This window comes from Myotis davidii, unplaced genomic scaffold, assembly GCF_000327345.1.
Source record: "Myotis davidii unplaced genomic scaffold, ASM32734v1 scaffold26, whole genome shotgun sequence".
NCBI lineage: Eukaryota > Metazoa > Chordata > Mammalia > Chiroptera > Vespertilionidae > Myotis > Myotis davidii.
In genome coordinates this window covers 3,427,890-3,442,537 of record NW_006299245.1, presented here as the reverse complement: position 1 = coordinate 3,442,537, position 14,648 = coordinate 3,427,890, and the positions used below count along the sequence as shown (strand labels likewise).

At 39.3% G+C, this 14,648-nt stretch overlaps 2 protein-coding genes across 3 annotated transcripts in view; one reads left to right on the top strand and one right to left on the bottom strand.

Annotated features, from left to right (window-relative positions):
• METTL25 (methyltransferase like 25) overlaps window positions 1-154 on the bottom strand; it is a 96,277-nt gene extending 96,123 nt beyond the window's left edge. The window contains exon 1 of the mRNA XM_015571109.1: window positions 6-154. Within this exon, the coding sequence (XP_015426595.1) occupies window positions 6-146 (141 nt within the window). The 5' untranslated portion in view covers window positions 147-154. The remainder of the gene's footprint in view (window positions 1-5) is intronic.
• A 120-nt stretch (window positions 155-274) lies between these two features.
• The window catches only part of CCDC59 (coiled-coil domain containing 59), a 38,894-nt gene continuing 24,520 nt past the window's right edge, over window positions 275-14,648 (top strand). Inside the window, exons 1-4 of one of the 2 annotated variants that reach the window (XM_015571124.1) lie at window positions 279-487; window positions 1,677-1,989; window positions 5,706-5,805; window positions 8,177-8,655. In XM_015571124.1, coding sequence (XP_015426610.1) covers window positions 334-487; window positions 1,677-1,989; window positions 5,706-5,805; window positions 8,177-8,338 — 729 coding nt within the window. In that variant the 5' untranslated portion in view covers window positions 279-333 and the 3' untranslated portion in view covers window positions 8,339-8,655. Of the gene's footprint in view, window positions 488-1,676; window positions 1,990-5,705; window positions 5,806-8,176; window positions 8,656-14,648 lie in introns of those variants that run through there. The other variant, XM_015571125.1, reaches the window with a different exon arrangement.

Sequence of the window (14,648 nt, the reverse complement as noted above, 5' to 3'; positions counted from 1 at the left end):
TGCGCCCACACGGACTCCGTGTAGAAGTCCACTGTGTGTGCGTTGGCAATGGACAGGGCTTGCCTCAGGAACCGCAGCAGCCCCTGCAACTTGGCACGCAACGTGGGCAAGTCCTGGGCCACCGGGAGCGGGCTGGAAGCCGCCATGGCGCTCCCCCGCCCGGGCTGTAGGTGGCGCCAACCAGGTCGCGAGGCGGGGGCTCTGCGGAGAGCCGCCCAGGCCGGATCAGTAGAGCTCCGATCGACACTGCAGGTGGGCGATGGATTGCTTCCGCCTGGTGACGTGCTTTGACTGCGTCCGTTGTGAGTTTCCCGGCGACGCGCTGGGTATGCCATGGCGCCTTCGAGGCCGGCACCCGGGCGGCGGACGGGGGGTTTTGGGGCGCCTGGCGAAGGGTTTTCTCCGGTCGGATTCAAGAATAAGAATGTGAAACAGAGGACGTGGCGACCTAACCACCTGCAGGCCTTCGTGGGGAGCGTTCGCGAGGGTAAGAAGGCAGCCTTCCTGGTCCCCGGGCCTTTGAACTCCTAGAGTGCGCGACCCGCCGATGCGGGGAAGCAGGGTGTAGGCGCTGGGTCTGGCCCTCCCCGGGCGGAGGGAGTCATTCCTGAGCCGGCCGAGGCCGTGGGCGTCTCAGCGCCCGGTGGGAAGACGGGGCGGTGTTGGTGACCGTCCGTAATCATCTTCCCCCACTTGTCTCCATTCTTGTTCCGAACTCTCCCTCTGTATTTACCCACGAAAGCGTAAGCAGAGAGCATCTACGGTTCCTCTTGTGGGTGTATCATGTGTACACATTGGTGCATGTATTACGGGGAAGGACAGACAGGATAGGGCCAGAAATCTGCCCCACGCCCTTGCTGATTGCAAGTAACCCAGAGCCCTCCAGTCGTTTTTGACTGATCTTCCTTTCCTTTGCTTTGCTTTGGTTTGTGTTTGTCATGGTGTCTTGTCTGTAAGTTCCCGCAGATCTCGTTTGGAATGCATACATCTTAAGTTTGGGTAGCTGTTCAGAAAGTCATGCACCATCTTCTCTCTCTTGTGATGAGTTACTTTTAAAAGTAAGTCGTACAGCCCTAACCGGTTTGGCTCAGTGGATAGAGCATCGGCCTGCGGATTGAAAGGTCTCAGGTTCGATTCCGGTCAAGGGCATGTACTTTGGTTGTGGCCACATCCTCAGTGGGGGATGTGTAGGAGGCAGCTGATCGGTGTTTCTCTCTCATTGATGTTTCTAACTCTCTATCTCTCTCCCTTCCCCTCTGTAAAAAAAATCAATAAAATATTTTTTTTAAAAAAAGTAAGTCGTACATCAGTTTCTCTAAGGTAAAATAATAGCTGTGAGCTGTATGTTTTAAGTATCTATTAAAGACCGAGATGAAGTCTTTTAGGTGGATTAAGGAATTTGCTTTGATTTCTGAGCGCAATAAACTGGAGTCGTGCAACGCTCTAGCCATTTTACCATATTTGAGAGTATTACTTGAAGTGTCTGCATGATTAAGTTTGCCTGATCTTTTACAAAGAATTAACATACTGTTCACGCCATTGGTTTAAAACTTGTTTTCTTGAAATGACCTTTCAAAGCAAAACAAAGTAATTCTAGCATCTGAATGTCACAGCTACATTTTTCATGCCACTTATTTTCTAAGAAAGTAATTAACGATTTATGTTCTTCAATGTAGGACAAGGCTTTGCATTTCGAAGAAAATTGAAGATTCAGCAAAATTACAAGAAACTGCTATGGCGGAAAAACAAAGCTCAAACCTCACAGGAATCCCAGTTCAGAGATCGATATCCCGATCATCTGAAACATCTTTACTTAGCTGAAGAGGAAAGACTCAGGAAGCAGACTAGAAAAGTTAAGAACAAGTCAGAAGAACAAGCTAATGAGGCTTTGCCAACAGAACAATGTAACACTGACCAGGCTTTGTCTGAAGAACATTGTAGCATTGACCAGCCTCAGCCAGAAGAATCATGTAAAGAAGAAACGGTAAAGTATGTATTTTCTTATTTTGAAATCCTTTGTTTTAAGTTTAAGTAGTGTTTTATGAAATTAGACAATTTATATAGAAATTGGAATTGTTATTTGAGGCATTTTAGAAGTCACAGTGTAATTAGGTGATAATTTTTCATGGAGGCTTTTTTTTTTAATCTTAAATGACTGAATTAGGTTAGGTTAGCTTAATTGGAGAAGTAATGGAATGGGTATTAAAATATCTGGGTTTTCGATTTCAGCCTTTCAAGTACATTTAACTTACTTGGACTGTGGTTAATGCCTGTTATTAATATACTAGAGGCCTGGTTCACAAAAATTTGTGCACTGGGGGCGGGGGGATCCCTCAGCCTGGCCTTTGCCCTCTCGCAGTCTGGGACCCCTCGGGGGATGACCACCTGCTGGCTTACGCCTGCTTCCCAGGGGGATTGGGCCTAAGCTGGCAATCAGACATACCTCTGGCAGCCCGGCAGCCCTCGGGGGATGGCCACTTGCCAGCGGGGAGCAGACCTAAGCTGCAGTCAGACATCCTTAGAGCTGCTGAGGAGGCAGGAGAGGCTCCCATCACCACCGCTGTAGTGGCAGCCATCAGCCTGGCCTGTGGCTCAGCAGAGCTCCCCCATGTGGAACTGTCCTGACCACCAGAGGGCAGCTCCTGCATTGAACGTCTGCCCCCTGGTGGTCAGTGTGTGTCATAGTGACCAGCCATTTATTTACCTTCTATAATAGAAACTTTGTTGCTGTCACGAGCTGAGAGCCGGCTCCAGCTCCGTGGCCACCGCCGGCTGAAAGCAGGTATCTGGGGTTTGTTTAGCTTCTATAATTGAAACTTTGTTGCTTTCGGAGTTCAGAACCACTGCGGCAGGCGGGGAACCTTGGTTTCCTCCATCACTGGAGCAGGCAAGCCTCCTGCTCGCTTCAGCTGCGTGGCTGCTGGCCGCCATCTTGGTTGGGTTAATTTGCATATCTCGCTGATTAGCCAGTGGGAGGTGTAGCAAAGGTATGGTCAATTACCATGTTTGTCTATTATTAGATAGGATGTGTGTTTTTTTAAAAAAACTAATTTTTTTGAGAGGTATAGCTCGGTGGTTAACAGCATGAATGGACTTGAGCTGGACTTCTCTAAAATGGAAATTATGATAATAAGTATTTAATTCAGAGTTGCCATGTTGTACCTCTCCAGAATGAATTATTCTCAGACTCTGTGGTGTCCCTGACCTATCGTGACATTATAAATACTATATGAGTTTATTTGTTATAAAGTACTTTAAATAGTGTATGGTACATGAGAAGTACCACCTAAGAGTGTTAGCTACTACTGCTGCTACTACTATTATTAATCCAGATTCTTCCCCCGAGAGGTTGTGGGTTTAGAATCAATTAAAAAAGAAACAGAGAACAAGAATAGATCCAGAGACAAGTGGGGGGTTAGAGAGCAACCAAAGGACTTGTATGCATGCATATTAGCATAACCAATGGACACAGACACTGGGGAGGGAAGTGGGGGGGGGGAGGGGGGGGGGGGGGGGGGGGGTATCAGTTAGGAAAAAAGGAGACATGTAAAACTTCAGACAATAAAAAAAAAGAAAATAGAATAAAAAAGAAAAGAAACAGCATAGCACCATACACTTTGGTTTTATAAATGCTAACTTATAAAGCTTTCTCTGCACATATCTCAAGTTTAAAAAAAATGCCAAAATCTAAACTTGCAGTGAAGCTAGGTGTTACTTGGGACCATAACCTTTAACTTCACTAAAATTCTGTCCTTTAAAATTGGAGCTATTTGTGCTAAACATAATAGGAACTTGGACCCCAGGAAACAGTGTAGAAGGGGATGAAGACAGAGACACTAAAAATTCAGATTTTTAGTAGGTTTGTTCATCTATGGGTGCAAAGCTTGGCAAAAAATAGCTCTAGAAATGGAGGAATGAATCATTTCCAGTGATAATTGAAGTGAGGAGGGTTTAATCATGACACAAAATTCCTTGGCTAAAATAATATTTTTAGAGGTTTCTTATTTTGAAGTGGAAACAGGGAAAAGTTGTCACTGAAGAAGTTCAATAGAACTGCCTTAATTGGAGAAAGAGGGGAATACAGTGACAGCTATGTCAATATAGGAAACTTGTGCAGAGTAAGGATTGATCAACTCAAATACTGTAACATCCAAGAAAACAAGACTGAGAGCAGGTCTTTTGAGTTTGTGCTCTAGGCAATTATTAGCTACCTTGTAGAGAAGATTTTCAATAGATAACCCTGATGAAACTTTTACCCTTGCATGTAGCATCCAAAGCCATGGTCATGGATATGACTATCAAAGAAGAACATGGAGACCAAAGAGAGAAACACTTGGCGGGAAACCTGGGATTAGAAAGAGAAAGAGGCTCTAGCACAGCACACTGAGAAGGACAGTTAGAAAGGGTCAGGGCGAAAGGATGTCACCAAAACTAACGGAATGGAATTTTCAAAAGTAGTGAATGGTCAGTTAAATGAAACCGAAAAGTGCCCATTGACTTGATCATTATATTTGGCTAGAAGGTCATGACTGTTTTGGCATGGGTAGTTTGATTACAATGTGAAAGCAGAAATCAGATTACAGAGTTAAGTGAATATGAAGTGCCTATCTTAGTCTATTCACTATTCTTTCTAGACACGTGACCATGAAAGGATGAGGAATAAGAGATTGATAGTTAGAAGAGGATCTAGAGTTTGGTGATGGATAATTAGTGCATTTGTTTACTTTAAGAAGGTAGCTACTGAAATTTTTATACTGTGTTTATGAAGTTGGTATAGTAAAAAGTTGAGAAACAGGAAAAAGGAAGATTATTAATGAATCAGATAGCCTGAGGAAATGGATGGAGGCTGGATCTAAGTGGTTGAATTATCTGTGACAGTATGGGACACCTTCAGAGACATGAGAAGTACTTCAAGATAGAATAGTTCACCCTGGCCAGTGTGGCCCAGTGTCGGCCCACACACATAAGGGCCATGAGTTCCATTCCCAGTCAAGGGCACTTTGTGGTTCACTGCCCAACCCAGGGGTGCCTGCGGGAGATAGCCGATCTCTCTCTCACATTGATCTCTCTCACTCACTCACTCACTGACTCTCTCTCTTCTTCCTCCCCTCCTTTCCTCCCTCTATCTCTGAAAAACAGTGGAAAAAATACCCTCAAGTGAGGAAAAAAACAAAAGATAGACTAGTTCTAAGTGGAGTTGGGGTCATTTATGAACAAGTAGGTGAAGGGGAATAGAGATGAAGTGGTCAAAGAACTTTAGGATTCAAGTTCATGTCCACCTACAACTTCCATTATGTCCTTCAATTTAATGCCTTCTTCAGTCTGTGATTCCTGCCATTCATATGTTGGTTTCCGGTTTTGTTTTTTAATGTGTGTGTGGGGTTTTTGTTTGTTTGTTTGTTTGTTTTTTTACATTCTAGGATCTTTAAAATCTTTCTGTATTTTCCCTGGTTGAAATATTTCTCCAAGATTCTCCAGTTACCCCTTGTAATCTATCTTGAAAGTTATAACTATATTTTTAATAATGTTATTTGTATATTTTATTAATAAGATTAATGTCCTCTTTCTTTCCTCTTATCTCTTCCCCTTCTATTAATTTGCATTAGTGAGATTTTAATATACAAGTACTGTATTAGACATACTTGTCATAATTTCAGTTATATTGTTTTTAATCTTTACAACTTATTTTTCTTTACCTTATAAAGTTTCATTACTATTCCAAAGAAAAAGAAAAAGAAAACATCAAATCAAAAAGCACAAGAAGAATATGAACGGGTACAAGCTAAGCGTGCTGCTAAGAAACAAGTAAGATCTTTAAAAATATTCAGATTCCTATTTTGCTAAATGTATATATAATCTGTGTTTCTTAGTGTGGGGTACCTAGTATGCCCTCTGTAAATAAACATTTGTTGAATAAATGAATGGTATGATCAGAGTTGGAGAACTTTAACATATTCAGATTTTTTGATTATATTATCCTTGAGAGGTGGTCAGAAATAGAAGTTTAAAGATATTGCTTACAGGTTAATGATATGAACTTCTGGGATAATGTTTACTAAGAGTTTGGTCTAGGAACTGGCACTTTTAACAAGTACTTCAAGAGATTCTTATGAATAATAACATTTGAGAACCACTGACCTAAGGAAAATATAGATTACTTGCATAATTTTACATTGAAGCAAGTAAAAGCCAGGGGGGAGGTGAATACAATATTTCCTTACTATAAAGAGTTAGTCTTGCTAATTAAAAAGCCTCTAGAGCCCTGGCCAGGTAGTTCAGTTGGTTGGAGCGTCTTCCCGATACACTAAGGTTGCAGGTTTGATCCCCAGTCAGCACATATAACAGACAACCACTGAATGCATAAATAAGTGGAACAACATATTGATGTCCCTCCCTCCCACCTTCTCCCCAACCCTCTCTCAAAAATAAAATAAAAAGTCTATTGCATTAACTTAGCAAAATGGTACCACTCTCTGTAATCATTCAGAAACCCAAAATTAGAATAGACTTTTTATAATGAGGAAAACAAAATTATCTGCAACTTTAACAAAATCGTCATTCTGTTTAATCTGTGATTAACTTGGAGTTTTTGTATTGAAGCTTTATTTTTAGCACTTTAAAAAGGATAGCATATCAGTGATTGCACTGATTTAGAATTTTTTGTGTTTTTTTAGCTTTAGAATTTGGGAATTTCTGGAAGTTTCACATCTAAAATTGTATGATTATTCGTACAATTTCCTAGTCTGGCGGCAGACTAGGATGAAGCAGAAATATTTCACCATGGAAATAGTGAACCTTTGTCTCATAGCTTGTTACTTTCTGCTTTTTCCTAACCAAGCATCTGATATCTGCCACCTTTGGAAATAGTATACCAATAAGGACCAGTGTACTGTAAAACATGTAATGTCCTAAAATTTTCTTTACATAGATAAATGCTAGTACTTTATATTTATGAAAATTGACAGTCTCTTAGATTTCGAATGTTAATACTCAGCATCATTACTTAGGAGAAATCAAAATTAAGAACATTAATTAAATAAGAGCCTATAATTGATAGTAAGACTACTTTCTTTTTACTTTGTTTTACCTAAATTCCCACAAATACGTTCCAGATCTTTATGTGCTTTTTAAAATAAATGAGGTACCGTACCATATAAGAACAAATTTAAGTGACAATGGCGTAGCATAATGGAGACTTGCTCAGACTTTGAATTCACAAGAGCTGGATATGAGACTTGACTGTATCAGTTATTTGGGATTTGGGGCAAATCACTTTCCATATCACTGAGCATCACTTTCCATATCACTATTGCAGTGATGGCGAACCTTTTGAGCTCAGCGTGTCAGCATTTTGAAAATCCCTAACTTAACTCTGGTGCCATGTAACATATAGAAATTTTTTGATATTTGCAACCATAGTAAAACAAAGATTTATATTTTTGATATTTATTTTATATATCTAAATGCCATTTAACAAAGAAAAATCAACCAAAAAAATGAGTTCGTGTGTCACCTCTGACATGCGTGTCATAGGTTTGCCATCACTGATATATTGCATTATTGAAGAACGTTTAACTTTTATATTTGATTTAGTAAATGTTATAGTGCATTTCAAGTAGTGCTTTTGGATCTAGACACTATATAACGGAATTATTTTCCTTAGACTCAAATGAACTTGAGTCTTTCTCTTAGCAGATGAAATGAGCATGATCATTCTTAAATGGTTAAATATCATAATGCCTAGCACAGTGTTTTACACATATATGGTATGTAGCCAAACATTTTCCTGGAATTAAATCTGTCAGATGGCAAATTAAAAAGAATATGAGATATTCTGGAAATGAAGGTTTTAGTGTTACATGACTAGATAAAGTCACTTTTAATTTTTCATTGGGTCTAGTTAAATGATGAAATCATTTCATAAATATGCCTTCTGTGCTCTGAATTTATTTGCATACAGATAATTAAAATTGTTTAATAACTTTATGTAATAGCATGTATTATAGTGCATACTCTTTGCCTTAACATTTAACATTTGAAAATAAAAGAGACACTTAATATTTTGAAAATAAAAGAGACAGACCTAAAGTTTTAGCATGGTGATACCTGTTTCAACACAATTTCGGAACTGTATTTACTGTTTTTTACTAATGAAAATGACATATGTTAATTTCAGGAATTTGAGAGGAGAAAGCAAGAGAGAGAAGAAGCTCAAAGACTCTACAAAAAGAAGAAAATGGAAATGTTTAAAATATTGAGCAAAAAGACTAAAAAGGGCCAACCAAACTTAAATTTACAGATGGAGTATCTTCTAAAAAAAATACAAGAAAACAATTAAATCAGACACTTTATATTAAATCAAGGCTTAAAATATCTGCTGCCTCTTGCGTTCTTTTGTATATGTAATGCACCTCCTAGCAATTCACTACGTTTGTCAATATAAACTGGATTGCTAAGCGATATAAAATGTCCAAAAATTTTTGTTCATTTATATAAAGGAAAATTTTCTACATATACTCTGCATAATATCATTTGCTTCCTATTTATTTGCCCCTGAAGAAAGGGTGGCTTGAATGACTGAAAGAATCTACTATTTGGGTGACAGTACTTTTGTACCACATAATTCAGATGAAATAAAAATGTTTTTAAAATGGAGCAGAGCTTTCAATGGAGCATTTCAATGAAAATTTTCAATTTAGTAAACAACTGTTACGGTTTTAAAATTCATTTTAATAATGCAGGCAGTGATTTTCCTTGGATGTTTTTATTTATTTATTTTTAAACTAAGCACATGTTATAGGGGAGTGGGCTTTCTAGAAACCTGAGAGCATGCTGCAGGATATCTTCTGTCCCCACCATTCAACTATGGGGTCTTCATAAAGCAGAGTTTGATGTAAAAATGCAGAAAGCCTGATATTTATAAATATCCCAAAGTGGGAGTACATAGCTTATTAGTGTAAGATCTTGGGAACTCGGCAGTGTCACACCAGTAATTAAGCTTTCCAGATCATCTTATTGTGTAAGACATTGTCACTGGAACATGGCTGTTATCTCTGTGTATACTTGTGAACCGAGTCGCTGCTGAAGTACTGCTCCGCCTACCTCCTTGCAATCTGCAAAATGAGAAAGCCTTCACTGTCGTTATTGTAAATGATATTTGTAAAACATTGCATAATAAAGCCTATAAAATAATAAGAGAGCCTGAAATTGCAATAAGGTTTGAGGAGTCCTTGCATTCTACTGATCACTGCATTTAAAAGTGTAATAGATGCTGAGGAAGCAACTTACTAAGGAAAGACAATCTTTATTGCAGTGAGAAACGATGCTTAAAAATTTTCAGTGCATAATATTGCATTTAAAATAACTCAGAAAACCTACATTTGGCTACATTGATGAAGACAGTACATTGTGAAGCAGAGTAAAATATTTTAATTCCTTTATAATGATTTGCTTGTGTTTTACTTCTACACACTTTATCAGGGTAGGACAAAACAAGAGATCTAGTCCTTTTGAGAGTAAAAATTAAGTTCATTTTAACAGTTTTGTTGTTGAGCAGTTGTTATATATGCAAGGTCCAGGTTAAGGAGTTACTCTTAAAAAAAAAAAGATTCCTTCCTCCAAGGATCTGCAGTGGTTCTCAACCTTCCTAATGCCACGACCCTTTAATACAGTTCCTCATGTGGTGACCCCCAACCATAAAATTATTTTCGTTGTTACTTCATAACTAATTTTGCTACTGTTATGAATTGTAATGTAAATATCTGATATGCAGGAGGTATTTAGGCAACCCCTGTGAAAGGGTCGTTCAACCCCCAAAAGGGTCGCGACCCACAGGTTGAGAACCGCTGTATAGAGCAAATGCTAAGTGAGGTTATAGGACAAAAATCAGAAATGATCAGGTGCAAAACGAAGACACAGATTTGAGTGCACCAGAGAATCACCTAGAGAGCTCACAGTGCACATTTGAGGGCCCTACCCCAAGATTTGGATAGCATTGATGCGCTCAGTAATGCGTATTTTAACAGCTATTAACACATTCTGTTGTGGTTGGTCTTTAGACCATACTTTGCAAAGCATTGGACCCAGGCCTCAGAAGAGAGGTTTCATCTCATTGAAGGCATCAGGGAAAGTTTCGTGGATGAGAAGGATGTGAGAAAAGCCTTCCAGAATGAGAAGAGAATTAGAGGTGACAGCATGAAGGAACTTACAAAGGGAACAAAACTTACAGTGAATTTAAAAGTCTAAAGAGTAGTTAGGTTACATGTATATTATTACTGGTTGGGGAATCACACCTAACTTCCCACTTCTGTTTCCTTTCTTATGGTGGGGCACCCTCAGCCCAACATGGTGTCTACTCTCCATACTTTTCTGCCCAGGGAGGTAGTGACGAGTTTGGGAGGAGGACCTGGCCTGTGTGTACAGTGCATGTACTCTTGATTACTGTTTTTCTACAGAAAATTATAAAGAACAGGCTGTATTGATGGGTAGGAGGGTATGGAGATGGAGGCAGAGCAGGGCAGAGACCGTGTTTTGTAGAAGGAAACATCTAAACCTCCCAATTGGTGCTGTATACTCGAGTCCAGCGAGAAGTAAAGCAGTAATGACCTTTGAGGGAACACAATATACAAGTGGAAAAACATTGGGTGGCCAAGAGCTTGTTTCAGACTTCAATGTGTACTCAGGGAGCTTTGATCTTGGCAGTTTGTAGAGGCTTATGCTGGGCCATTACTTTTATTTTTATTGCTGCAGTAGGCTTTTGGTTGCTGTGGTTTTGGCAAGAGGCTTTCAGCCTGAGGGCACATGGGATTTTAACACGAAATGTAAGGTAGCTTTGTCCACAGATAATTGGTTATTTCTGGAGACGGTGAAATACTGGGCCTTAAACAGAAGTGAACAGACCTCAACAAAGAAGCAGGGTTGGGGCGTGGGAGTGTAGAGACACAGCTTCAGCAAACTCAGAACGTGTCACTGTGGCTCACACATATGCAGGCTTCCCGGATGGCTGCAGCCAGTGCCAGCTAAGATGACAGTTGGTGAGCTTCCCTGGCTTTACTGGCATTAACGGGCATTGGCATGGTTAGGCAGCTTCCAGGGTGCAGGCTTGACCTTGACCCACATTTTAATTCATTAGAGGCTGCAGAGACATGGGAAAGCAACTCATTTGAGGAAAGGATTTAATGTCAGAAGAAAATATACTGTAGATATGCTAAACATTAATGACTATCAATATTTGCTGCTTTAAATGTCAAGGCAGAAGACTTATATGCCATACGGACTTCTAGAGAAGTTCAGGTTTAAATTGCTCATGCCAGTCGTTAAAATGCAATGTAAAACAGAAAATTTTGACTATAAAGAGATTTTGAATATACTAGAGAGAATGGTACTGCATCACTGCATATCTGTCTTTTGCAAGATAGTATTAGTGTCTCAAATGACACTGAGAAGATAGTTTGCCAGGCTAAATGCATGGTGATGAATTTAACTTCTTTTTTTTTTTTTTTTAACATATTTGCACCCGGGCATGTGCCCTTGACCGGAATCAAACCTGGGACCCTTCAGTCTGCAGACCAATGCTCTATCCACTGAGCCAAACCGCCTAGGGCAAATTTAACTTCTTGATAAGAAATTTTTTCCAGTTTAGTGTTAGTGTGCAGATCATGGATTCTGGCATATACTGATTGGCATTCGGAGGAGGAGAAAGCCCTTGACAGCGATCCTTCCTACAGATTCATGAGTTTCTACGATAGGGTTTCTGCTATGTATTGCCTTTGGCAATTTTCTGGGAACATGATTTTGTTCAGGATTACTGCTTGTTAAATTTTGTGGAGGTTAGGCAAGTGTTATGGTGAATTTGGGTGTTCTATTAATTCTCTGGACCTTTTAAAACTTGAGACACACCATAGACTTAATGTGGAGTTCATTTAACTTTTAAGGAGCTGAATGATTCACATCTATTCCCAAGAAAGACACATGGGCTGCAGCTGCTATAAAAATCCATCTAGGCCATTAAGAACATTTCTGGTTGTGAGTGAACAAAATAAACTTGGGAGGACTTTAATTGCATTGGACTTTTACCTTATGAGGGCAAGAGAATTTGATTCTGGGTTGTGTTTTTTTGGCCTTTGAATACTAACTTGAAAGGTATTTAAAATATAGATTTAATTTTCCCCCTAGGAATTTGATAAGGGGAAGTATTTATACTAAAATATGGAGCATCAATATTTTGGTATCTTTCTGTATTTGGACAATTCCTGTGAAGAACACCTGATTGAATCACCCATGGAACCGATAGAGAGTCCTGCATCAGACATGCACATCTCATGGGCCTAGTGACCCAGGTTTTTACAGATGGATTTCTTGAGGTATAATAGGTTGACCATATTTAAAGAGTATAATTTGGTGAGTTTGGGTACATGTACACAATGATGAAACCACCTCTATAAATCACAAATTCATTACCATCATCTCCAAAAGTTTTCTGTAGGCCCTTAATAATTAAACATCTTAGTGGCTCTCAAACTGGTCCCAGGCACCCACCGATCTGCTTTCTGTTACTATAGTTAGTTTATGTTTTCAAAAAATTTTATAAAATTGGAATAATATACCATGTACTCATTTTTTATTTTTTGGCCTGGCTTCTTTCAGTCAGCGTAATTATTTTGAGATCCATCCATGTTGTTGCATTTATGAATAGTTTGTTCCCGAGTATTCCATTATGTGGATATACCAGCAGTTGTTTATCTATTCACCTATTGATTGGGGTTGTTTCCAGTTGAGGGCTCTTACAAATAAAGCTACTATAAACATCTGGATATAGGTCTTAATTCTCTTGGGTAAATACTTAGGAATGGAATGGTTCTATCATATGGTAGCTATATATTTAACGGTTTAGGAAATGTGACATCTGTAAAGAGATTGGGTACTGAAAAAATGGCTAGCTGCTGAAACTGAGAAAGGAACCTATGAAATCAAATTATATCTATTTATAGGGCATGTCTTCCAATTTCTAATGGATGCAGATGCTACTTTATATCTATTTGTAGGGCAGGCTTTCCAATTTCTAGTGTGTGCAGATGCTACATTTTTCACCTGAAATCTCACCACTTTATCTCCACCTGTTCCCTAGCATACTAATAAAATACTTGGGTAATATATGTCCAAAAGACATATGATCTCACTGGTCTTGTAACTTTTATCAATTTCAATTGTGTATCTTTGTTCCAGCTAAGTTAGTTGAGACTTGCTCTGTAACAGCATTGTGAAGTTTAATATTTTCCAGAAGGCACCACATCAGAGCAACCCAAATTATAGCAGTTCTTTTGAAAGTACTGTCCTCTCCTGATGCGATGTGAGATCAGATTCCTCCTACTCACTGGGCTGCAGATTCTACTGACCTGAGTAGAATATTTGGAACTGATCTACTAAGGTTCAAATGAATCCTTATTACCTCAGCCCCCACCCCCCACCGAGGTTATCCCAATATGTACTCAAACCTGAAGAAATCTCAGGAATAAAACCATTATTGAGTCTTTATTAGAATAGACTGTATATTCCTTGTGATACTTCTACATAAGAAGCTTATCAGAAAAGGGTACCCCTATTCGTTCCAGATCTGAAGTTGAGCAATAGAATTGTGATCCCTAGATTCCTGGTAGTTTTGAACACAGATTTGCCCTGTCCTTTATCCCCTAAAAAAAAGTAAATTTCACAGTGAGCAATTCATATGTAGTATTTCGTAGTAGACATATAGATAAAGGTAGTTAATATTTGCTATTTTGTGGAACTAACAGCATATATGGATAGTTATACTTAAGGGATTTACAGAATCCCCCTCATATTTCAACCTCAACAAGTCAATCTGAACAAAAGGACTTGATTTTCCCTTGTAGTACATCCTCATACAATATGTAGATGATTTGTTGCTGTGCCCCCAACGATACTATATTGCATAGTAGTTCACAGGGAGACTTCATGTACAGTAGTCCCCCCTTATCTGCAGTTTTGCTTTCCACACCTTTAGTTACCTATGGCCAACCGCAGTCCAAAATAACATTAAATGGAAAATTCCAGAAATAATACATTTTAAAGTGCACGCTCTTTTGAGTATCATGATGAAATCTGGTGAGTCCTGCTCAGTCCCCCAGTGAGGGCCTGGATCATCCCATTGTCCAGTGTCTCCACACTGAGTATCCTCCAGCCCATTTGTCACATAGTAGCCACCTACGTTATCAAATCGACTATCCTGATATGGCAGTGCTGGTGTTCAAGTAACCTATACTTTACTTAATAATGGCCCTAAAGTGCAAGAGTAGTGATGATGGCTATTCCCATATGTCCAGAAGCTGTAAAGTATATCCTTTAAGTGGGAGGTAAAAGTTTTCAGCTTAGTAAGTAAAGGGGAAAAAACAGTATGCTGATGTTGCTAAAATCCACAGTAAGAGTGAGTCCTCTACCCGTGAATTTGTGAAGAAGGAAACATAAGTTTGTGCTAGTTTTGCTGTTGCACCTCAAACTGCAAAAGTTAGGCCACAGTGCATGAGAAGTGCATAGTTGAGATGGAAAAGGCATTAAATTTGTGGGTGGAAGACATGAACAGAAGAAGATTTTCAATTCACTGCAACATATCCCCCCCCCCCCCAAAACACTGG